The sequence below is a fragment of the Monomorium pharaonis genome, chromosome 1 (genome assembly GCF_013373865.1).
Source record: "Monomorium pharaonis isolate MP-MQ-018 chromosome 1, ASM1337386v2, whole genome shotgun sequence".
Taxonomy (NCBI): Eukaryota; Metazoa; Arthropoda; class Insecta; order Hymenoptera; family Formicidae; genus Monomorium; species Monomorium pharaonis.
Window position 1 is genome coordinate 22,464,590 of NC_050467.1, and position 26,043 is coordinate 22,490,632.

Genomic DNA, 26,043 nt, shown 5'->3' on the forward strand with positions numbered 1-26,043 from the left:
AATTAAATTGAAAATTAATTTTAAAAAGCATTTTATTTATATATTAGAGTAGAGAATATAATAATATTTTAAAGTTAGATAAATTACTCAAAACGATTATATAATATATATGGATTATCAATTGAATTAAAATAATTTTTTTTGTAAAATGGGTTTGTTATCGTATAATAAAGAAATATTTTTTCATGTGGGAAAATATTTTTTTATAACTTTTTTTACATAGTGTTATATTTCTTCGATTACCGTATACAACTTATATAACTTAAAATGGTCGAATAATAATAATCTTAATTAATGAAATTAATTATTTCATTTACTCAATAAAAATAGTGCGCTGTAGATCAAGCCAGATAATGCAACGATTAAATCAATGTTGTTGGGAAATAGGGAAACAAGGAATAGGAAAAAGTTTTGTTGCTAAATTAATCGTAGTCGATGTTCAGATCATAGACGGCGATAACATATAGACAAATTTTTAACTCAGGAAAACATCAGTATATAATAATAATAATAAGTTAAATTTTATGTACTTTAAAAATAACTAATTAAAATTAAAAATTAACTTTTAAAATAAAATAAGTTAAAAGTTATTAACTTTTTAATTTTATTAGATTAACTTCTAACTTGTTAATTACTATCCAACCCCCTGATTAAGCATTGCGCTTTTGAATTTCGAAATCGTTCGAGACTCTATTTACTTCAGTCGCATTTCGAAATTGCGCTGGTTGCGCTTGTATCATGTATTTTCTGGTAGATACAAAGAGAAATTTATGAAATTTATTGTACGCAATCATGGCTAACATTAGAACCGAAAAACGGATCGAGACTACTATGTATTGTGTAAATATTATCTAATATTAAACATTATTCGAGTTTAAGATTCTGTCAACCTCGGAATTAATTGAATTTAGGGTTAAAAAATAAAAAACTGCTTGCAAAAACGATTTTATTTAATAGCACGAGGAACAAATGTCCCATTAAGGTTTTCACCTATTTATTTGTTTCATGTCATTACTCAAACACCTATTATATGTCCAACAACTTCAGCCATGGAGTGCAGTCGGTAAGGAGCAGGTTGTTGATCCTCCGGTTTCAACCAGAGTCGGAACCTCAAGATCTTCTACTTTAAGATACAAGGTCGTAGAACCGATTCCCTTGTAAGCAATTTGCTGTATTTCCAATATTCAAAAGTACAAGTACCAATTAAAAAATCTCAAGCTATATTTTAATTATATATGTGTGTTCTGTATGTGTGTGTGTGTGTGTATTCTCTGCAGTTTTAAGACATTTTTTTTGTTTGAATTAAATCTTTACTTAGGCCTATGCAGCCTATAACAAATATGCTGATGGATGCTTGTCGCACGTCATATGGATTGACAACGGTACCGTTGAAGTTCCCAAATTTGGTGACCGGTTTTGATCGCAATCCCTCGCACGCGGCGCGTGCCGCGCTTTACATGCGGTATACTCGAGGTGATTGGACACAGAATCAAGTCGAGCTTTACAATGAAGCAAGTGCAAGTAGAAACTATTCCGAAAATTTGCGGAAGAAAACTACATGTTTAATACGGTAAGAGAACATTCTTAGGTCTCGAAAGATTTAAAGTCCCTATCTTTGAGTCAAATAAAAAATTGTATCTACATATATTCAACGCATATCAATTTGTGTTTTAAAATTGCACCAAAGTCTATCTTAAAATGTTTTTTATTAAAAATTTAATGTTATGTTTGACGTCTCTACGAAATTAATAAAAAGTAAAAAGCGTTAGAAATTATTTTGCAGAAAATCAATATAGTATGAATGTCATTATATTGAAGCTGATTTGAAATCTTCAACATTATTAATTTTAAGTTAATAAAATACTTCAGAATGCATTTCCCTGAAATATATTTTTACTATTTCTCAGAGAAATCGATGAAAAGGTACAGAAAGGGCAAAGGGAAAGTGATCGAAAACTCGGGGAGAGAATCATTTTCTGGAGGAATAAAGTAGCATTGGAATTAGAGAAATTAATCGTAGAAAACGATAAAATGCAAAAATGTCGGCATAATTTGCAAACTATAATCCAAAATCTTGAGGTGCAGTTACATATCGCGCAAGAATGTCTATATCATCGCGAGTTGAGGAAAGGTTTTTCATTTTTTGATATTAGATTATTATAAGAGACGTATCAAAATTGAAAATAAACAGTCTATAGAACTATATCATTTAACTCTTCTGATCTAACTACAAAATTAAAATTGATAGGTATTGATTTGGTTCATGATGAAGTCGAAAAAGCTCTGCTAGAAGAAATCGAAACGGTGAGAAATTGTGAAAAGAAATTAAATCAATTCACGGATAAATGTACCAATCAGGTACGTCGTACATATTTACCGATAATATGCGATAATTTTAAAAAACTTACTCTGTAATTTCTTTCAGTTAACAAACGGCAGAGCCGCACAACATCAACTGCAAATTGATATACAAAACGAAGAAAGAACCTTAGGATTCGACAGGGTTTGTCATCAGATGAACAATTTTAGTCGAGGTCTGCAAGACTATGGTAGTACAGAAACATATCCCTGGTAATTACAAAATCCTTTTCTTATAGATACACCTTTGTTATAACACCTTAATGAGAGGAAGAAAGAAAATTAAAAAATAGAATGAAATTTAAAAAATAATAATAGCACATCTTATTTTACTAAATAAAATGTTATTCCATTGTTATACTTTATTTTTCCTGATTTAATATAAATGCTGATTGATATATGATTGAAGCTATAATGATTGCGTTTACAGTACTACTGGGACTGAATCTTGGATGGAAGTGTCAAACAGTATAATGAAAAAATCGCAGACAGAGCAAGCAAAATCGTGCAAACTGCGAAGTGACACGGACAGCGTTATAAATGCAGTAAGCTATGAGACATTCAAGGCTTGGGTTGAAACCAATAAAGCGTTGGACAAACGAGTTGCCGAGATGTTAGAAGCAAAGAAAAAATTACAAATGCATTTACAAAAGGTAACAAACATTTCTGTTCACATAAAGTTACAAAGAACTGAGATGTAAACTCACAATAGGGATCAATCATCAATCACATATCAATTTTTATTAGCATTATGAGAATTCAGAGGACTTTAAAGAATATATGAAAGGTCGTAAAATTTTTATATTGTCTTCAAATTTTATGATTTTTGTAATACCTTACTCTTATGTATTAAATTCAATTATCTGTATATAAATATCTTAGATTCAAGAAGAGATCATCGATGTCGAGAGGAGTATAGCATTAATACAAAAGATCATCACTGATAAAAGTCCAGCATTGAAAATTGCGCAACTTGAGACCCAGACGCATCCGAAAAGTGAATTGTGCAAGGATCAATCTCAACTCAGGTTTGCTAGAATCATTTACGTATCACTATTCAGATAATAATACTTACACATTTTATAGGATAACTAAAGAGGTAGAGGATATTAATAAATTAATGTATGATATAAATATGAAAATGCAACAGTTTGAGGCACAACATCAGCAACTCTTACGCACGAGATCTAATTTGGAAAGCGATTTGAAGTCCAAGACAGATGCATTGTTCATCGATAGAGATAAGTGTATGGGACTCAGAAGAAGCTGTCCGATTTCGTCGACTGTGAAATACTGAGGTTAGATCGCAGATGCATATAAAATCTTTACAAACTTTATAAAATGCAAACGTATTAAAAAAATACTAAAAAGTTTGAGTCGCGAAAGGCAACCAAGCAACATGTCAAGTCAATAGAACTAGAAGTATCATTGAAATATAGCACACAAGATTATTTTTATTAACAACAGCTACAAACAGCTACATCTTTTTCTGTGGTAAATAGTACTGTTTATTTGTCCGTAAAAAGATTTTATGTTACAACCAACTTAAAGCTATTTCATTTAATTTTTGCAACTGTACAGTTCTATATAATAAAACAGGACTTAAGTATTTCATTGTGAATGTGAATCACGCGTGCTTTTAGGAACATTCACAAGTGATATACTGTAACGATGCATTTTTTTTCTTTCTCCGATTAAAGAAGCTATATACAAGCTACACGTACTTAAATATTATAGTACATATACTACATGTATTTATAGTTATATGTACTTAACATGTCCGATAATGAATTTGAAAAATATATATCCGACATATGTCAATGAGACCTTTTATAAAAGATATAAAAAATAATGATTTAAAGACTCTTTCTAACTGAAACGAGAAGTTTTAGTCCATAAATTTTAGTCCATATTTCTGACCCACTTGAAAACTGCTATGGTATCGTATACGTTTTTCGTTGCCGCATCCGTATCGCAATCCTCTTTCAAGTAAAAAATTTTAACATTTTCTTGCATATGGCACTCCAAGACACCCCATTTTTCAAAAAGCCTAAGGGAGTTCTTTATCGGATCGACGCACAAGCTTTCTCCTATTATTAAAAATAAATTTCAATGTTAAAAGAACAATTTTTATTCTTAATTCAATTCCAAATATTATTGCATATGTTATTTTATACTATAAGTAATTGTGTTCAAAGCAAAATTATAATCAATAGAATTTTACAATATTTATAATTATATTTTATATTATATACGAATCTCATTATATTTTATATCAGAATAAAATCACTGAGTTTAATGTATGTACATTATAACTTACCATAACTAACTGCACCTCCGTCCACTTTGGTTTTAATTTCGCTCAATACTTCTTGAACTAATTCTCGTTCATTAAGCGATCGGTTAACCAATTTCCTCAAATTGAAAGCACTGCACGTATATGTATCAATTAATGGACGTAATATTGTATGTAAAAATTCCATATGACTAGAATGTTCTGGCAATAGACTCAGCTAAAAAAATAATTTAAAACCATATAATTCATAAGATTCCTAATACATTAAATATTTATGTGTAATAATAAATGTAATAATTTAAAAATTTATATATAAATATTATTAATAATTTACTTTATATTCAATTTTGTCGATTTCCCGTTCTCTCGAGTATTCCTCGTCCGAGCTGTCATCAAAATTTTTTGCATATCTTTTGCTCCAGAGTTCATTCTCTAGATAAGCTTCCTGTTAATCATTTTTTAAAATTATTACGCTAATTCAGACAAGAAAATTTTTTAAAATTTTCTTTTAATTATCTATTTATTTAATTATCTATTGACAAAACAAATACCTCTTTCTGTGAAATAATACCCTTATGCGAAAGATTTTGTATCGTTTCGATAATTATGTCTCTCATGTCCTGGCAAGGCCTGCAGAAAATAAACTCGTACCTAAGAATGTCGCACAACTTGAACGCTCGCTCAAGTAAATTTTTTTGAAGTACTGTAATATTATTTTCAGCGATCGCGATCGGATCGTTAAGCTGGGACTGCAATTCAGCGTACAAAGCAGTTACTGAAAATATAACAAAATTGCGATATTAAAATAAAGCTAGCCAATCGCGCGTTTCGTATCTTACCTACTATACTGTCCATAACATAGTATAGCAACATAGTGTTGCTGTAGTACGACAGCTCGATCACATTCGGTAGAATTGACACAGGACGGATCGCTATGACGATGTTCGATTTATAGGACTGATCGCTGTCAACGACTTCAGTGATTTCTTGCCGCTGTTGCGTCACCAAACCCGGTCCCAAGATATGCAGCTGTGAGTTTCGACGATTAGTAATTTTGTACACCTTTTCTCTTCATCAAATTGTTTCGCTTATCTACCAACCGCATGATTAATAATATCCACAGTCTCTCCGCAGAACGCTACATTCTTGTCACCAAACTCCAATTCCTGCCTTATTGAATCGAAAGCTTCAACAAGTTTGTCCAATGTACAACCATCTCTGAACTTATTTAATAATAGAAACGCAACAACATTTGTTGACATAATAGGCATAGATTTGCATGAGTCTGAAAGCAATTAGATAATAATAATTCCAATTAATTTCGTGAAAAATTACACGATTATAATATTAAAGATATTACTTTGCAATTAACTCAAACATATACGTCAGTAAAGTATATTCATATTTAGTCTATTTTATACTAGATACTAGAATCGGCAAAGTAAATGATTATCGTTATCTTGACTCACCATACACAACGTGTCGAGCAATGCTGTCAATCAATTGACGTTGTTCCTCTACAACCACATCTGTACCATAAAGAGACGTATTAGACATAGTGTATTTTAAAGGTCGTTCTGGTGAAGTTCTTAGAGCTAATTTAGTCTGCTGAGTTTGGAACGCCTTTACCATTTCCTGTTGAAAATTATCGTTCCATTAACAAGTCTCTCATCATCACCATCATCATCAATGCGGATCGATCTCATTTCAAAATAATTTCTCCTTCTCTCTTACCCTGAGGGAAAACGGTTGACAGAAGTCGATTTTGACGATACCGTAATGGCCCATTAATGTTGACCACATGCCTTTGATCGTCGACATAAAAGTCTCCATTTTCTTTGGCTGCCCCAGTTGTTCTCTAACGAAATTTCCGTCCACTAGTCGTTCGTAATTGATCGCAACAGGTATCAGAAACGCGTCCTCAATAGTGCCATCTATGTACGCATCGACGATGACGCTCAGGATACCGCTCTTGGGCATGCAAGGTTTGCCGGTTCTTGTGCGGCCACCTTCCACGAAGAATTCTATGTTATGTCCGGCACGAAGACTCTCCATGATGTACGTTTGAAGTGTCGCGCGGTAGAGAAAATCCTTGCGTCCCGCTACCGGATCGATACGACGTTTAATGAAAAAGGCACCTAGACCTCTCAGAAGCCATCTGCCAATCGATATTAAACGAATTTTTAAAAAACCTCATAAACGAATAGAAGAATAAAATTCTAAAACTTATAATTAAGAATAAGATCAATGTTAGCTTCTAAACTTACCCAAAAAATGGAATTTTTAAATTGTCTCCTGCTGCAATTAACGGATTTCTTATGTTATTCACTACCATAAGGAAGCTGATCATTGTGTAGTCCAAGTGGCTGCGGTGAAGGGGCAGCAGTATCATTGGCAGACCAGTATTGTCCGCTTGCTTCAACAGCTCTATTTGAGAAGGCAACACGACGGCAGATTGTATGAAACGGGGCAACAGTTTGTATACCAGCCAGGCGACTATCTTGAGAAGAGTGTCGCTACATCGGCTCTCCATTTGCAGCAATATGCTCTTCGCCCTAGCTTTCGCTTTCGCAAGAGCTTTTTCCTCGCTGCAACCCTCATTATTGACCGTCTCCAATGCGGTTAGCTTGATAGCCTCTTTCAATTTCTCATCGTTCAGAACCTTTGTAACAATAATAGTAGAGATTAACCAATAACAGTAGAAATTTATTTAGCCCAAAATTTGAAAATAGTTCGTGATAGCAAAACTTACCGTTTCCGTGACCATCGGATAGTCATATCTCTTAAAGCTCAAGACACAGGACACATAGTTGAATACTTTCGAGAAAAGAGTGGAGCCTGGTTTTACTAACAGTAAGTTTACACCGTATGGTTGTTGCTGCTGCTGTTTGAGCACCGATTTTACTAACGTATCCTGGAACAAAGTCGTTAAAATTTCATTAAAAAACAAAAATATATATATTAAAAATATATAAAAAGCAGATATAAATGTATGAAAATAAAAGCCGCTAATTAAAAATCATTTTTCGTAAATGTAAGCTATATATACAGAATATTTCAAAATTATTGCATAGGCTTCTAGTTATAGCTATTTCAGAGCCCTTTGTTTCCCTTTTCTTGCGATAAATAATAAAATATTTTGTTTAAATGTCACAAAATTAATTATATTTTTACATTCCTATTAACTTACATTTTTTGGATACCCACGAATAATAACAATACGCCACCAGCGTGATAAGAATCCACGTGATTCCTCACTCATGTCTCTTATCATCAGAACATCAAACACATACTTATCGCTGATGTATACATATAAATTGTATATTATTATTATATATTAATTAGTTTGATAACAAATAATCGTTATCTACAATAAACATGCAGATGCGATATTTTTTCATTGCACTAAGCAATTTTACGTTTACAAAAAATTTTCAAAATTTCTCACACATCTATTTTCTGACAATATTAAATTGTCATCAAATTATCAGGAAAATTACAAAAAATTCAAAGTTGTCTAAATTGTTTTAAAATTACAATCATGCTTCAAAATAAACGTGGGAGAACAGGTCTCCTACCATTCACTTTAGACAAAATTTTTCTTCTTAACAGATTAAGCACTTTAGTACGAAGTTCACATTTACGCACGTGTCAATGCGTGCGTGCTTGTGTGCTAATTGTTCTTATCCGGAGAGGGTTAAGTGACAAAACGATCAAAGTTTCGTTACATAATTAAACACATGTCAGAGGAGATATTCTCTAATTAGGCAATGAGACTATAACAGTTGGATTTCTGTGCGTGTGTTACGAGACCACTATCAATTCACATTATTATAGATAGGTTTATAAGTAAAATCCTATGGAATGGCGTTGATCAACAGTTGCGTTATACACACAAATAATTACATGCGTACACACGTGTTTCGCGTAAACTAAATAATTGCGTTAAGGAAGATTTTGCTAAGGAATCAATTAGATCTTTAAAGACGATCGGTTCTTAAGCGACTTATTTGCGTCGTCGTCACAAGTTGTGTGCTCTCCCACACCGTTAGTTTCTGTCGTACCAAAAATAGATCACGATCGTAGGTGTAAAGGTGCGAACGACTTGCAAACACTCTGCGATTTTCAGGCACAACTAGCGACACGATTAATGCGGATTTATTGTAGGAAACGGAAAACAACATTAAGAAAAGTGCGCGAAGATTTGTCCATAAAATTCGCGATTTCGTATAGTTAAGAGACTGAGAAGATATTTGGCCGAATAACTTTGGTTGAATGTATTTTTAGTAGATGACCTATGTGTTATCTGACGATACAGGAACTTTTCTCGCAATCTAAAACGCCAACAATTTCTCTTACATATGATATTTGTAATTGCGACGATAAGATTATTACGACGTGCATTGTTTTTGCGAATCAAAATGTAACGGTTCTCATGTACAGAATAATTACTACCATTACTTTGGATCCTAAACGGCATTCTAATATATAATAAGATAGTCTCACAGAAGCACAGATAGTCACACTAGAGTGTAGACTGACTTCTAATTAAATAAACGTATTACACCTAATTGATTCTAAGAATAAACTATATCTTCCACTTATTTAAACATAAAATCTACATTTTTTAAATAAAGTCATAATAAACCTTATATAATTTTAAGCACTAAAAAATGAATTTTTTCTCATAAGACGTTAAAATCTTGGTAAAAAAAAATTTAAATAATATTTATTTAGAAATCTCAAATATAAAAAAAATCTATAAATCTATATTGATGTTTTTAGCGACTTTATTACAAAATACGATCAATGTAACTCAGTGTAGGATTTCGATATAAGTCGCACCTGCGCTGCGTCCATCAACTTTATTGACGAACAATGGATCTAAACGGTAATCAAAGTCGGAGCAACGAGGTCACCGGTATTTAACGATAAGTTTGGTAAGTTAAGTGGGTTAACCAGCTGCTAGGCAGCTCCAATTCAATGATCCCCGTGCGCGCCCACGCGCGACGAGATCGCAAGATAAATTAGATTGGCGGTGAACACGCGAGACATGGTCCGCTTGATGTTATAGACATGAGTCCGCGAATCTCGCCGAAGACGACGGATCGCGGACGGGCCAGTGAACCTGATGGCAAAAACTCACTCTGGAAGCGGGAGTGCAAGTGTTGCAGCAGTAATGCAGGAACGTGGACTTATGTCTGATCATAGGCGCCAGCGGCTCGGTCTCCTTGATGCTGTACAACGACTGGTCGCGTATCTTGCGCGACACCTCCCGGTCCTGGATCTTCCTTCGATGGACTTGCAGCCCGGCTCGTCGGAGACCTGCAATTGTATCGCGTTTAATGAGTCGTCGAAAACGCATTTTGTCGCAAATGGAGCGAATATCTGTGAAGAGATTTCTCGTCTACACGAACAGTGGACTTTAGTCTTTAACGGACTTTCGGACTTTTAGAATAAGAGATACGATATATATCAACTCCAAAATAAAATAATTGAAACAAATTCAGAAGATGGATTTATCAGATTGATCTGATAATCAAATTGATATCGGATCAAATTGATTATTAGAACAAAAGATATGCAAAGCTGATATCACATAGATCACAGATATAGATTATATAAAAAATCTGTTATTGATAATATAAACAAATAATGAATAGACTACGGAATTCCATTCGATGTTTACTCGAGAGAAAAAAAACGAAGAGTGCACTAATTATATTCTTCAATCCGTTAAACGTACGGTAGTTACGGTGTTTACGATTCGAAACGTTGCGTTAAATAAGAGTAGTCTCACGTCTTGCAATGGGGAGGCGCATTCCGTCACTCCGAGGAAAGAAACACGCCGCGAGAGAGAATAGGCAGACACGCGCGCCGATGATAGCTGTCGATTGATAGCAATTGTACATGTATTCCTGCGGCACGCATCTTACGTAAGAATACTTTTGGAGTGAAAGAAGGGAAAATTACCGTCTAGCGAAAATCGAGTGGTCGGTTCCGTATTTCGCGTCACTTCCGTCCTGGTTTCCCATTTGGCGTACACCTCCTGTAGGCGCGTCGACAATACGTCCACCATTTTATTGGGTCTGCAATTAATGTAATTAAATTATAAATTTTAGACAACAAGAAAAATTAAAGAAAAAAGAGGCATATATGTACCATAGATAAGACCTAACTTTGCGGACTTTTTTTTTGTAGAAAAACAGAAAGAAATAAAGAAATCGTGTTTATTGTATTGTAAAGATCTACTTTTCTCTATTTGGTATTTAAATTTTATTTTAAAAATTTTATAAAATTATTATTTAAATCATATTTTTAAAACGCGTACATGATCTTGAAGACTTGACTAATCGACTTGTAATTTCACATACTTTTTCTAGACATTAAGAACTAGTGCTTGACTAACAATTTTTATGATGCAGGTTAATTTTTATCGTATCCACAAATCAAGCAAAATGTATAGTAAAAAATCATATTGACTTTTACTAATTAGTTTATTCAAACGCAATATTTCGAAAAATATTAACCACTAAATCTACGTTTTAACTTTTTGAAGCTTATGCCATTTTGCTTTCTGAATCTTAGGGGAAAGTGAGTGTGATCATTGTAAATGTCATTTTTTAAATCATGATTTAGGAGAATTTTAATAGTTATACGTACTTTTATTTTATATTAATTTTTAATAAAAATTTAAAATTAAATAGAAAAAAGTACAATCTTTATTCTATCAAAATAAACAACTTCTCTTTCTATAAAAAAAAAAAATTATTATTAGATCTTATTGTGATTCGTTTAAGCATGTATCTTCCCTTAAAATAAAACAAAATTAAGGGATTGCTATGTAAAAGAAAGAGATTTTTGATAAAACTTTGTTAAAATAAAGATAAACATGCATCGTACTGTTTTGAGGAAACGGTAATTGTTTGAGAAAAAATCCGAACAGAAATTAGACGAGAGATAAAATTTTAAGAATTAATTAAGAGAAAAGGAAATTATAATGTACACGAAAAGAGAGAAAATAGAGACTACCGATGAAGTCTCATTGAAAATAAACATTGATATGGCGAACAATGAACGTACAATTATTTTCACGCAGCGAAATCATGTACTGTATCACATTATGAGGAAAACGAATAGTGATGTAGAGATTTATCGATTAATTTGATGAGCAGGGACACGTGCAATCTGCCAATATGCGAGATTGCGAATTTTTATGCCACTGAAAGGTGGATCTACGGTCGATTGATCTGAGATTTACAAGATAACGCGTTACGCACGACGGACTCGACAGTCGTCACTCATTCGCTGCGTTACACGACTCAAAAAGAAAAATAAAGAAAGGGGGAGAAGGCTGTCGTGCAATTAAGCAAATTGCAAAGCACGTGACAGCTCTTTACTTGAAAACGGATCGTGGTAATGTAAATGATGCCTCTCATCTCTTCTCAAATTTTCTCTCTTTTCCAGACTCTGCGGTAAAAGAAAAAAAATGTCATTTTTAATGAGTTGTATGAGCGATCTGGGAAAATTCTAAAAGATTTAAAAACGAGCAATAATTTCCTGTAGCGTCATTCAAAGTATAACAAATCGAGAGATTAACGTGTGAACGAGTAATAAAATTATTAGAGGCTTTAAAAATTTGACAAAATATTTAAAACGCTGAACGTATCTTCAAATTTTAGAAAAAATCTGTTAATATAACTATTATATATATTTAAGAAATAAATCTTATCAAAGTTCCAGAATATTGCGATTAATATTACACGCCATATAATTAACTACATGTATACGTGTCTACTTGGCATGCAGATAATTACAAAGTGCAAAAGAAAGAATCATTAAACTCGTTTAATCGCGTGCAAAAATCACATTCGTACGTGAAACGTAATCATTCATAGCCGTATTCATTCATAGACGACAAATAAAAAAGAATCACGATTACGTATTCCTAATCGACGTGACAGCTTTAATTATGAAGCGATACATCTTGCGTTAATAAATTTCCACTCGCGAATCACGCGACGGTCCAGCGCAAGTATCCTTTATAATGCGTTTTTCTCTTTTTTAACACAGTACAATGCTTTGTATTTATAAATGATTCAACCGTTTTCTCTGCTTTATCTTTTACAACTGTTGCTGCTATTTAAGCGCACATTTATGCGTGGTAAGCAAATATAAAACATTTCAAACAACCAACTTTTTCTCCCCCGTCTTTTTCTGCGTACGATGATACGCGTGGTTCTTGGCGTATGCATCGTGGGCAATCACCACGGACTGTACTTCATAGTGACGGTTCAGAGGCGAAAGATTGCCAAGAGTTACCGTCGATTAGGCTCATACGATCCCGACAATGGCGTAGTAAGTCTAGGGTTATGCAAAAAACACTCGAGAGAGAGAAGGCAGCAAATGCCACCGAGAGGCTCGTTCGAAGAGAAAATGGAAAAGAGAAATAAAGATTATAAATTCACAAATATTATAATTAAAAGTAGTATATTTCTAATTTAAATTCTAATTTTCTTGTAATTAATTTTTTGCTAGCAACAATTTTTTATTTACTTTTGAAGACAACAGAAAGTCGAGCCAGATTTCTTGCCTTTTTCCGTAATATTCATAGATTCTGCAGATCTACTTTGTAATTCTTGACAATTTTGCTTGAACGTGATTGCGCAGCTCTTTTTGTCATATATTATATATTATATACATATAAACAATGACGTTATGACGAAACTGTCGTTCAGAGTTACAGAATAAGACTACTGGATGCTATATTTATTTTGTGTCATGAGTTATAATTATCATCGTATTTTCCTTTTTTGCAACCTAATAAAAGTGCTAAAGATTAATAACTAATCTTATTACTATTATTTATTAATTATAATTCATTTTATTTCTTGCAAAGATATTCTTCCGCCATTGCACATTTCGCATTTTTAGGTAGAATCAGATTTTAAAATCTTAGATCTAAATCTTAGATCTAAATTTTAATATAGGCAATGAAATTCGAAATACAGCTTCTGTCTCACTGTATATCGATACAATTACTCTTTTCAAATATCTTTTCAAAAACAAAAGTAAAAATTTTCATTATAAAATAAAAATAAGTGTGAAGTTGTGGACATTCGTCTTGAAAAAAAAAAAAAAACAATCCGATAATGTTATAATTTTCATTTTCCGCACGACAAAGGAAGCGAAGAAGAGCTAGAACCAGATCGACATTTCTCTTTTCTTCTTATTGCCTCTGATGTTGGAATACTCCGTGACGGAAGCGCGATAACGCCAACATACGCAAACGTAATATAATAATTGCTTGTTCAGCGAACGACCTTTTAAATTAATCGTGCGGTGCCATTTATGATTAATTTAATGCGACTTCTGGCATTAGATTAGATTAGACGATGAAGAGAAAAAATCGGTAACGTGCAAAATACCCCCCGATAATTCCGAAGGCACATGCGTTGCACATGTGAAAGCCTTACAGCAACTTCTCTGGTAATCACGAAAGATAAAAAGGAAAACAAAGAGCTGCTGCAAAAGTGTGTAAATAGGAGAACCTCTTTGCGCGATGCATGACGAAATGCGACATTTTCGTGTCATATTCGTAACGATCGGCGATGATTGTGCAACGACGAGATACATTAATGAAACAACGCGTGTGTCAGTGTCAATGGACAACTTTCACAATCGATAGAGAGAAGCATGAGGTCTACGAACTGGAAAGTTTAATCGTAATTGCTCGTTTAAATTGCGCTTATCTATTTCTATAATCAAATTTATTAAGCAAGAGATAATCAGAATGGATAATACGAAAAGCAATGTACAATTAAACAATTTTAAGACAAACTCCTAAATTATTCGGAGAACAATTTTGTTATACATCATTTACATTTTATTTAAATATTATGTAATAATAATGAGCGTGTAATGGCCGCTTTGCGATCAAAACTACTTATGGAATTTTTATCTGCATATGTAAAATAATGTAACGCAACGAAGAAACTAGATCGAGTCAATTCTGTAAACAAGCAAGGGTAAAGGTGCCGCACGTTATAAAAGAAAGTCGATATTTTCTTCTTCTATACCTTTTGAACTTATTTCTTAATACACTTGGACTAAACATGAAAACTTTTAATCAAACCTCACCCATACATATTCGCGCGAATGAAAGTAAATTAATGATGTGCAAACTTTGCACAACCGATTTTATATGTTTTTGCCTTGAATTTGTTTGTAGAAGAATGATTAAACTCTAGACGACTTTGGTGAAAATTTTTCTTACAATTTTTGTGTAAGTTAAAACATTTTTTTTTAATATTGAAAAAATTTATACATTTTTATTTTCTAAAAAGTTATAATTATATAGAAATTATAAAAACTGAAAATTATATAAAAAATTCGAATTTTCTCAGTATTTTTTTGGAAAGTATTCCAATTCATCTAAAAATTCTGAGAAAAATTTTCATTGCAATAGAAGAGAAAAACACATAAAATCTTCGGTCACACGATCCTCGCTTATGTAGATGCAATATCGCATATCGGTTACATAAATAGGGATTAGATGTTATTGCCTATGTGAGAAAGGAATGCTTCTGTTAACTTGCTTCGCCACCGAGCGAAATCTCAGCTGATCTGCTTATGTCTACGTGCACATATGCGGTGCGTATTAGATATTTAAAAAAATTCTCAATAGAAATAATCCGGTTATGTCTCACCTCTATACCGCAAACTAAGGACGACCGTTTTACAAAGCAAAATATAAGCTCATTGCTTTTATAGAATCCTACGTTTTTTTAATAAAAAATAATCAATATTTAATATTGAATAGCTATAAAAGCTAATAAAAAATCTCGTGAATCAAAAGTTAATCTAAGTTTTCGAAAGCTACAAATATCATTAGTTAAAAATTACTTCCTTTTAACTGTTAAAAATACAATTTAGTAATCATAAATCAAAGAACGTTCATTGGGAAGTTAATTATTTAATTAACCAAATTTTATCTAAAAAATCTAAATCAACGATATTTCTAAAATAAAAAAATTGTTTTAGACGGTAAGAAAAAATGAGCTATCGATGAAGCAACTTTAGTACCAATTGCAATACCGAAACATTGCAAAATAGAGATGAGTGTTATACCGCGGCGATGATGTGGATGACCGATAACAGATGTTGCTACATCAGAGGACATCGGTCATATTTACAATCGCTAAAAACAAGAGAAGAGAAACAAGAATCTGGCCCTGGTTAACAATAATTGTCAAAGTCCACGTTGATAAGTGTATCAGCAAGAATGCATTTAGCAAGAAACATGTATGTGCGCATAAGAGAGATTCGATACCAGAAAAAGTGGAAGGGAGAGAGGGAGAGGAGAGGACGAAGAACGGAAGAGAACGATGCTGCGATCGTACATAATTCACGAAAGATGTAGATTACCGCTGGACTCTGAAATAGAATCATTAACGGGCTCTTGAATGTCTGACAGAAAGCGCAAACAAGGAGACAAATGATTGCCACTTGCGCACCGCATCTTTCACCGTTCTCGAAACGTTCAAGGATTTTGTATTAGAAAATCCTGAAGATGTCAAGAAAATTATATTCCATTCTGATTCTGATTTTGAGAACCCTTCGAACGATTCTTCGGTCCATTAAGAAAACCTTTTGAGAAATCATCTAGTCTGTCACGGAACAACCAGCTTCCTCTTAAATTAAAAAAAAAAAAGATCATTTAAATTTCACAAGTCATTTTGTGATGTAAATGCAAATGCGTCACATTTATCATGATATCTGTGTTCCTAGAGCAAAATTTATTTAAGTTACTCGTCTAGTTTGGCTCGAAAAAACAATAATGTATTTTAAAAAAAAGATAAATTTTGAATCTAAGAGTGATAATCACTTTTTTAAATAAAAAAGAATAAAAAAGTGTCTGCTCGCGCGAATAAATAATAGAGAACATTTATTAACATTTTTATTGATATGTGACAAATAAAATACAAACGTCAGCCATTTTAAAAGGTTAATGTGCTGGATCGTCTCTCTGTTGTCTCTTCATATTTTCGGTAAGCCCGTATAACAGTTCGTCGTAATCAAAAGATAATCGAACAAACGGTATTAAGTATTAGCAAACAATGTTGCGTAAACTAAGCTTTTGTTCTGAAATCGCGGGACATTTATCTAAGCGTAGATCGCGCTCGTTAATTCGCTCGCTGTTGTTTTGCTAATTCCCTCAATACGTCAAGAGATCTGTGAATTTATTTCCGTGGCAAGTCAGATTATTGACATCAAAACTTCTGCACTATTAACAAAACTAAATCACATTAATTCCGCTGGCCTACATAATTCAACAATGGTTAACCGAGCGATATGACGAATCATAATTGTGATTAATGATTGATCACAATGGAAACTACTGATTAAACGTAATAAGAACACGAGTTTCCAACATAGATCAGTAGCAAAATTTAGAACACTGCTATTGAAATTACATAAATAAACAATAAATTTTTATAATAAAAGTTTTAAGATACAACTGCTATTTCTTTTTTATTAACATTTTTTAATTCCAAGATTAAACAACAATGATAACTCGCAGAGAACATCTGAACAAAAAGTCAGAAAAATTTTCGTAATTTTAAAGAAAATATTATATAGCTGTAATAAAATAAAATTAATAATAATGTAATAATTATCTTGTAGAATTTGGATAGTAAAGTGTCTGAAATACAAGTAAATAATTTCCTACAAAACCTAAACCTAAATCTAAACAAATCGATTTTTTCCAAATGTGAATTATGGCACCAAATCATTCTCTATAAATAGCATCACAGCGCGAATAATTTTGTTTCAGCAAAAATTAAACAAAAATTATAAATGTAAATAAGTAATAATTATAAAATTACCAGCCAAAAGATCCAAATTTTTTAGGTTTTGTAATTTGTTTAAGTGGATTTTCTAAGTTAATTTCTTAAAATGTTAATCTTGAAACTTAAACTTTTATTATTAATATGTGTTTGGAGAATAATTATTATATGTACAATACAAATTATATGTACAATCACTTAAAGATAAGAAGTTTTGTTTCTTAAAAAAATAATTTTTTTAGACTTGTTTGGTTTTTGTAGAAATCTTGAAACATTTGTCGAGATAAATATTTGTAACGTTCGGCATAAGCGTCAAATATGTGGCAATCGCGTTGCATACGTCGCCATAGGAAAGAAGAATTACCGTCGCCCTTGTATGTATCAACATAGGAATCATGCTCGACAAAATACCGCTCGCGAATAATGAGGATCAAGGTCGCAGCAAAATCGCAACCCAGTGCAATTTTGCGTATACATGTGTCTCAGTACAATGAGCGAACGGCGATACCAGGTGTATAATTATGTCAGACGCTTTCACAAAGTAAAGTCATTATTGAATCTTCTGTAATAGCAAATACACTGATGAAATAAGGCTTCCACCTTTCCCGAGTACCTTCCGGCACCCATCAACAATATGCTCACACAAATGCATACGCACTTATAACAATAGATCTTCAACCAGATTTCACAATCAGATTAGCATTCGAGTAATTAGAGCAATGCTATACAAAGGTCATTTAATCTGAAAGATTATTCTTTAAGCGGATTATTAAAGAAATCAGAACAGAATGATTAAGGTTCTTTAAGAGAAAACCTATAAAATGACATATTTTTGTAACATGTATTTATAAATCATGTAATAAAAAATTTGAATAAGAATTTTCAGATGCTTGTTGCAGTATTAAATTATATATAATACACTATGCACATAAAATATCGTACATACAATATATTAAACAGGGTTTATTAACCCCATGCTGTCACCCGGACTGATAATTGATTAGTGAGATATCTTTCGGCACGCTTGGAAATATAAATTTGTGGTGCCATCTAAAAAAATTTATTTTTAAAATGTTTTTAACATTATTTTACAAATAAAAATAATTAAAATATAAATATTTATAATTAAAATACATTTTTCTATGTTTGGACTTCACTTCAGAATTTTTTCAGAAATTTTGGATACTTAGTTTTTAAACTGCAACTCATCGAAAATTGCGGTAACCCAGTGTGACAGTTTTGTTCGAAAAAAAGTGTGACAGCCTAGAGTTAAACACTATTTAATAAATATTGCAATCTATTAAATGCAATATAAAATAAAATTTTATAAAAAGGTTCTACATATGTTACGATTAATTTTGTTTTTTTTTAATTTTTACTTTAATCAATATAAAGTATCAAGTAAATAAAATAAGAAATATTTAGATAAAAGCGGAGATGTGCATGTTGCATGATTTTATTATTATTCATAAGAAATCGAGTTCTAGGGGATCAAAATAATTTTGTCGTATAAAAATTTTATCGTATAAAATAATTGCCTCATGTAACAAAGAAAGTGAAAATATATAACGTGTGCTAAATTTGTGTTTTTCCAATATCCTTCCGATTTTCCTTCCAATGTAAAAAATAGATTCTCTATTGAGAGTAACTGTTCTAATGTTGAACAATTGTCGATGTAATAATTTAAGTTCTAGCAAATTAAACCGCAGACAGAAAAAAATGTAGTTTGATGTTGCAAACACAACACCATTTCTCTATTTTTATTCAACAGTTAATGAAGAACAATTGCAAAGTAAGGAAAGTGAAATTCTTTCTCTTTGAAAGTTCGTGACTTCAATACTAAACTAACTATTGCATTCCGAAACGTTTTATACACACATATGTACCTAAATTTTCAAATAAAAATATGAAATTTTTGAACACACACACACACACACACACACACAACATTAATTATATATATTTAAAAATTAATTATATAATATTCTTATATAATATATAAGAATATCATAAATCCTATAATAATTACAAAGCATAAAAATAGATCTGTTTCTCGTCAAATCATTTATTTAGCATTAAAGAACGAAGATATATTTTCAATCACAAAATTCTCGAAGAAATTAAACAGTGTCCTTTCTTTCCCACAATTCATTTATGTCATTTATATCAACCTGAAGCTCGATAATTTAGAGTGTTAAATGCTATTTGATCCTTCGTTCAATAATTTTCAATTAGATGATTCTGTTTACATATGAGTACAAACTATAGACAGCATAATCAGGTCATTTTTTCATTTGTGCACCCAATGATCTGTCAATGATTTGATTCTTTATATAGAATGCGACATGTGGAATATATCAGCGATTCTATAAAATACATGGAGATTTTATAAAATCATAGGTTTCATCCGCTTTTTTAAATTAACAAAAGTTCCAAGTCACAGAAGTTATTAATCCCAAATCTACGGAATTTACCTGAGATTAAAGAAGTAGCAGAGTACTCCGCAGAAGAGGAAGATCTCGATGAGGCCGTCCATCTTCGCTTTCGACGCAAAGGGAACTCAGTTCAAGAGCAAAAGGGAATGAAGAAAAAAAAATAATAACTGTTCTACGCGCACTATACGTCCGTCAATCTATCAGGTGCTGCTGCTGTAGCTACTGCTCGCAGCTGATCGCTTCCCACGATCGGATCGATGATCGTCAGTAACGTCGCGGGATCGTCGGCCGCTCCGTAGATCGCGCGGACCGTGAGATCCATGGATCGGTGCTCGCGAGTGAGCGGAGGATCCGGCGGCGGTGTGTCGCGGCGATCCCGAATTCCCGAAGGCGGCGAGGGCAGCGATTAGGGTATACCGTACGATCGCGCAGCGTCGTCTAGCAGCCCCGGTCGATCCGGTGCCGTCGACTGTCGTCGACTTTCTATCGCAACACGTTAAGTAACCACCGGCGTAGCCGAACCGCCGCCGCCACCGCCACCGACGAGGACGGTTCACTGACTCACTGACTCCGCTGACGCTGCGCTGCGATGCATTGGCCGTGATGCATATGTGCGTGCGTACGTGCGTGCGTGCATTCGAATTGCGTTTTTCAAGGTACGCTCCTCCCCAAGGGGAGCGGAGCGCGTGACCTTCTGGATCACGCGAGACGGAGGAGGGGACCCGCGGGAGTTGCCAAGGCAAGGGCTCGGGAGGGCGGACTCCCCATCGGGCGATCTGGACACGGTTGTGTGGACTTCGGCTGTGCGACGTCCGGTGCAAATTAAGGAGACAAAAAAAAAGAGAAGAGATTAAAAGAGCGTTTGGCGCGTGCTCGCGCGCTTGCGTAATTCTTGAGAAAATTTTATTAATAATTGTCCATTTAGCTGGTCGTTTATGTGTTAAAGGATAATTTTATATATTCATTAGGTAATTGTGACATTCACAGTACAATAACCCAAAAGCAACATATTCGTGACTTAGTAACGTCGAAGCACGAAGTTGCTTATCTCCACAAACCAGGATCAAAATCTAAAGATCAAAAGATGAAGATTATAACTGATACTGATTATAAGAGAAATATTTTTATGCGTATAGATTCTGAAGTCACACGTATTTTTCACGTGCTCTGCTATTGATTCGTTGAATGACCTTTGTTATGCCGATAAGTTTCTATGACGGTGCAAGATATGAAGAACATGACGAATTTTGATGGATAAACTTATACATGAAAAATTGTCTTCTATTCAAATGTAACCTGACTACAAATCGTTACCGAGAAAAACAAGAATAATCATTGTACGATCAAAAGAGAAGCGCAGAATCACTTCTCGGCGTTATTGAGGCCAGGGCTGATCGCAAAAGTTAAAATATCAAAATTGTGATACTTCGTAATTTTTATATTTCAATTTTCTACACGAAGTGGACTCAAAACCTCCCAGGGTCGAAATGTTTCCGATTACTCTTTATATGCAAATAATAATTATTGCAAATATACACAAATAATGAATACACTATTAACTGCTCTTGATTCTTATTAGACTTTCTTGCAACATGTATTTTATTATTAATTTATAGAGAGCCTTATTTACTTATTGATCAGGATTATTATTTATTAGAAAGTTATAAGTACTTTGAAACTCTTAATCATTTAACGCAAATTATTCTCTCTTATGACGGATGTTTAATTTTACTGAACAATACAACTTGCAGCATAATGCTTTTCCCGTTGAATGTCTCATGAGAAAACTTGACTATTCAATTTCGATCGCATGGATGTCGCATATCCAATCACTACACAAAACTTTATTTTATACTTTTATTTGTTAATCAATTAAATTAAGCCTGAATGCTACCGAATAAATTTTCAACCTAGTACTATCAAGCTTAGTACAGTTTTTGTTATTAAAATTTTGATAGTTCAAAACAACATTTAATAACATGAAAATAGTATTAGTTCAGTTCTTCTTATAAATTCTAAAAAATTCTTGCATTCTATAAAAATCTAAAAAATGTTTTTTAAGTGTAAAAGATTTTCTTTACTGTGTAGGTAAAGTTTCATCCAGAATAGTATTAACGTCAGAAAAATATGAGTAACACTTTAGGATTAAAATTGAACTTTAGGTCTCTTTTTCTTCTTCGTAATATTCGCGTTATTATCTGCCGCAGTATTTCATTTCTATATTTCACTCGTTGGAAACAGTTTCGAGATAATTGCAAAAGATAAGTGCTCCTCTCGACCCGTGAGACTTTCTCTAATCATCAGGTTCGTCGGTCAGAAAGACGATCCTCGAGAAAATCTACGGACTTTCACGCGATCAATTAAAAAAATAATTAAATGAAAATTAAGATCGAATTAGCGTCACGCATCTGTAGAATGCGATCATAAAAATTCAAAATGGGAAGCAACATCGTCAGGACATTTGTTTGCGAATTTCGATCGACAAAATCGATAGTTGGCAGATGTAGCGTTTAAACGAAAATGTTTTAATTTGAGTTCAAATCAAGGAAAAATCTTCCATGAAAAATTAAGACTCTTCATTACTACTTCAGAAACTCTTTCTCACTATAACGTCAGAAGCGAGAAAATAATATATACAAAATATAAATTTTTACAAAATACATTAAAATTAAACAGAAAACTTTTCTTTCTTTCGAAAGAGAAAAACAAATACACGCACATACAACAAATTATATTTCTATGTATCTTTAATTTAACAGTTGTGTAGCAAAGAACATAGTTTATTTCATTTTTGATTATTGCATATTTTATTTCCAAATACATAATTATTTATTAATTAATAAAACAAAAAGAAAGTTTTCAATATATTTTATGAATTAATTCTATTCTCAAGTGTAGATACTGTTTTTTGAAATATATTTCCAGTTTAATATTTCACAAGAATTATTTATATATTTTCACGCTTCTGAAATAGTAATGATGAATAAACAGGAAGTCGCGACTTCAACGAGATCATGATATCGTTTCATTTTTTTTTTCAGTCACCAAGCTTTCAGGCTTCGAAAACGAGAGGTATGAGAATTTTTTGAATCATTTAAGATCAATCTTAAACTTTCTCGAGATTTGACGAAATTCTACGAACAAATCCAAATTGCATTCAAATGATTACACGAATGTCGAGATCAGTCGCAAATGCGCGTTACTTGTCTAAATTTTTAACGCATGCGACAACGCGGTGATCCACATTTCGACACGATTGCCGGATGAGTCGCGACTGCATCCGATTATGTTGGCAGGATCCAGGATGGCGTACAACCGATCGCAGAAGAAGGTCAATGGTGCACTCGTGATTTACGATGCGTTTCGACAGCGCAATTTTCCCTTGGTTCCGGAATCAAAAATTTGCAGCGACGAGAGGTCGCAACGCGTACACCCGCGCCTCTTTCACAGTCATGAGACGAGAGTTCGAGGTTAAAGTGAATGGGGGGAAAAAACAAAGTAGATGAAGAGACGAATCAAACGAATCACGTTTCATGTGTTTAATCGCGATAGAATCACGTTACTCGGACACGACCAATCGGATCGCATCAATGGTCTGGCGCTCGTGGCAAAAGCGTGCTTTTAATTGCCGTTGCAGTTCCCGACGATGCACTTCCGCTAAACAACCGCGTGTTCAGCGCGATTAACAAACAGAAGGCATGCATCGGGCAGGCTACGGAAGACATATATAAGTCTTCGCCAAATTACATTTAAAAAAAAAGAAGAGAAATTTGAACGGTTTAGCATGCTCAAAAGAATACATCTTACGTGATTTTCTTTAATGTATAATTCTTGAGTAATGAAATACAAAATTAGACTCCCCTCAAGAGCGAAACGACAAAGGTCAAGAGTGTATTTATCCGGTAATCCTTAAAAAAACAATACACACGATAATGTTACCTTAACGATAAGATCATTAAGGCGAATATCGCGATCGACTACCGCCTCTATTAAATTAATTTAGTACGGGGCGTGCGTGTGCCCGATCGAAGTCTATTTTCGTTTCGTCGATTGTAAGTGCGCGCAAGGACGTCCGGCTGTCCAGCTCTCCGGGTTTCTATTTAGAAAACGCCGGGCGGCCGCCTCTGTTCCGCGTGTCGCGCGAGCCGTAAATTAATCCCATTGAAAGTCATTGTGCGTTTTATAATGGTCCTCATTGTGCGTCAATTTGCGAATCGTGCATTAAATCCTCTCCCCCCCCCTCTCTCCCCGATCGGACCGATCCCCTCTCCGCGCGTCCCCCTACCCCTTCCGCGACAGGGATACATCTGCGATTTGTGCGAGCCTATTAGCTTCGTCGCGTACGGAACGTTGATTTTGCGCTAATGTCAAGTGCACGATGCTGATCGAGAATTTTCTATATTTTTGAGAAACTGCGTACGCACACACGTACACACCCGTGATGCATCTGTGAGTCTCTTTCCGTAGCTGAACTTCTTGCACGGTTCATCTCTTGTCCCTTTCTCCATGGGAAAAGAAAGCTGATCCGTGCGAGAAGTCGAGCTAGAAGAAGAGTCTATTATACGGTCTAAGCACCACGTGATATTCTTTTTCTTTGCTTGATCAATACGATATTTTCCCCAAGCAATTAAAGATAAGCCTTATTTTTGGTCACAGCTGGATCTTAATGCTGATATTTACAAAACAATATTTCTTTACTGTATTCATTAAAATACAATCCATATGCTATCATTATTATTCGGTGATAGAGGACACAATTTTCGTAAATTCCGATAAATCATGAATGCGTCCTTCAAATCCGTGTTTTGCTTCAGGGAAGCAAACACTCGATCCTCAATCATCAGATAATCTCAAATATCGATAACTCCCTCGTAAAGATCCAGTGTGGATCTTTCGGACTGAATTGTCATTAGCATGTAACTCATGCGTTGTCATGCGCGTGCGAAATAAGATAGTAAATTGCGCGATCATACAAGTACGCAAGCCGGGACACGTGGGAGGTGGGAGGACGTCCGAGAGCATCCACTGGGGAAACTGGGTGAAGGCAGGATCAACATAACCTCTCGCGTGACGCGCGGTTGGACGCGCGGTGAAGCGCGATAATGGTAACTCACCTCTCCCGAATGCTCGAGTCGAATAGGATTATCTCGCTCGTGATTCAGCCTCCGCAAATAAGTGTTTCACCGGATGTTTCCTCGTGTATCACGCCATCGGTTATTAGCCGCCAAACCGTGTGGGACATTGCACGCGCAACTGTACATACGCACACATGCGCGCGTCGTGCACTTCCGGAGTTCACAAAGTTCACGACATGTAAATTGGAGCTAATTTTCAACGAGCGAGCCCCGAGTGTCCTTTCTTTTTTAGTAGGTTTGAAAATGTCGGTCAAATCCGCTAAAAGGAGAATTAACCGCGCGAATATTGTACAATGTTTCAATGAAGCGACATCCACTTGTATTAAATTTATATTTTTGTTTGGTTTCGCCGAAAAGTTTGGTTACACGACATTTTCCCGAAAACTAGATGAGAAAATGTTGGTACTAACCAAATTCTCTAGGCAATACCGTTTCAATTTCTGCAGGTTAGTAACACTGTTAAAGTAGTAAATCCAAGGTTTGCAGAGTCGGTTTTGACGTATGCGCGCGTATATGTCAAACAATAAATATTATATAAATGATTTATGACATTTGATTTAATAAATGAATAAGAATTACACAAATAACTAAAAATATAGTGCATAGAGATGAACAAGGTAAACAAATGTTTTATATATTTATATGTAAGAGAAGAAATTTTAATATAATATATTAATATATTAAACTATACTAAATTATATTTTTATTATATTAAATTAATTAGTAATATAATAATTTTTAATTTCTTTGATATGCCTTGACAGACAAGATTTATGATTGAAATCTGGTTTTCCATATTAAAATCATTGTCAGCCGAGAAACAAAATCTGTGCAAGATAAAATAGAAACATAAAGAAGAAAGAGAGAAAGAAATAAATGGAGAATAAACAAATATATATCAGATAAGTAGCTAATATCTTTATAAAAAATTATGTATTCTATATGTGCTTTTTGTAGATGAACCGATT

General features: G+C 33.7%; 3 protein-coding genes across 7 annotated transcripts; 2 read left to right on the forward strand and 1 right to left on the reverse strand.

Annotated features, from left to right (window-relative positions):
• The first annotated feature begins 151 nt into the window (after positions 1 to 151).
• Positions 152 to 4,196, forward strand: LOC105837377 (tektin-3). Its single transcript, XM_012682159.3, has 7 exons — positions 152 to 1,570; positions 1,908 to 2,131; positions 2,249 to 2,358; positions 2,426 to 2,571; positions 2,789 to 3,011; positions 3,241 to 3,386; positions 3,445 to 4,196. Exons 1-7 carry the CDS (start codon positions 1,323 to 1,325, stop codon positions 3,653 to 3,655), a joined length of 1,308 nt encoding a protein of 435 aa, XP_012537613.1. The 5' UTR covers positions 152 to 1,322; the 3' UTR covers positions 3,656 to 4,196.
• On the reverse strand, positions 3,843 to 25,191 carry LOC105837233 (glycerol-3-phosphate acyltransferase 1, mitochondrial). Of its 4 annotated transcripts, none has more exons than XM_012681937.3 (13): positions 25,055 to 25,191; positions 10,628 to 10,743; positions 9,801 to 9,979; positions 7,407 to 7,568; positions 6,922 to 7,316; positions 6,389 to 6,812; positions 6,124 to 6,289; positions 5,755 to 5,939; positions 5,494 to 5,683; positions 5,206 to 5,429; positions 4,989 to 5,099; positions 4,679 to 4,871; positions 3,843 to 4,448 (listed from the first exon to the last, which is right to left on the reverse strand). In XM_012681937.3, exons 2-13 carry the CDS (start codon positions 10,731 to 10,733, stop codon positions 4,261 to 4,263), a joined length of 2,523 nt encoding a protein of 840 aa, XP_012537391.1. In that variant the 5' UTR covers positions 10,734 to 10,743; positions 25,055 to 25,191; the 3' UTR covers positions 3,843 to 4,260. The 4 variants fall into 4 exon arrangements, with proteins under 4 accessions (XP_012537391.1, XP_012537310.1, XP_012537479.1 ...); XM_012681856.3 differs by lacking the exon at positions 25,055 to 25,191 and adding an exon at positions 19,980 to 20,041; XM_012682025.3 differs by lacking the exons at positions 9,801 to 9,979; positions 10,628 to 10,743; positions 25,055 to 25,191 and adding exons at positions 7,845 to 7,953; positions 8,573 to 9,308.
• LOC118648911 lies at positions 25,055 to 25,929 on the forward strand. Of its 2 annotated transcripts, none has more exons than XM_036295494.1 (2): positions 25,055 to 25,521; positions 25,840 to 25,929. In XM_036295494.1, the coding sequence occupies exons 1-2, from the start codon at positions 25,064 to 25,066 to the stop codon at positions 25,850 to 25,852; spliced, it is 471 nt and encodes a 156-aa protein (XP_036151387.1). In that variant the 5' UTR covers positions 25,055 to 25,063; the 3' UTR covers positions 25,853 to 25,929. The 2 variants fall into 2 exon arrangements, 1 of the variants encoding a protein (XP_036151387.1); XR_004965501.1 differs by having other exon boundaries at positions 25,317 to 25,692.
• The last annotated feature ends 114 nt before the right edge of the window (positions 25,930 to 26,043 follow it).

Bases quoted from the DNA above. Each gene is read 5' to 3' on its own strand.
- LOC105837377 (XM_012682159.3), top strand. From the start codon at position 1,323: ATGCAGCCTATAACAAATATGCTGATGGATGCTTGTCGCACGTCATAT. The intron at 1,571-1,907 runs GTAAGAGAACAT...ACTATTTCTCAG, and splicing joins AAAACTACATGTTTAATACG to AGAAATCGATGAAAAGGTAC. The intron at 3,012-3,240 runs GTAACAAACATT...TAAATATCTTAG, and splicing joins TACAAATGCATTTACAAAAG to ATTCAAGAAGAGATCATCGA.
- LOC105837233 (XM_012681856.3), bottom strand. From the start codon at position 20,041: ATGGACGGCCTCATCGAGATCTTCCTCTTCTGCGGAGTACTCTGCTAC. The intron at 6,813-6,921 runs GTAAGTTTAGAA...ATCGATTGGCAG, and splicing joins TTAAAAATTCCATTTTTTGG to ATGGCTTCTGAGAGGTCTAG. The intron at 5,430-5,493 runs GTAAGATACGAA...TTATATTTTCAG, and splicing joins TGTTATGGACAGTATAGTAG to TAACTGCTTTGTACGCTGAA.
- LOC118648911 (XM_036295494.1), top strand. From the start codon at position 25,064: ATGCTCGAGTCGAATAGGATTATCTCGCTCGTGATTCAGCCTCCGCAA.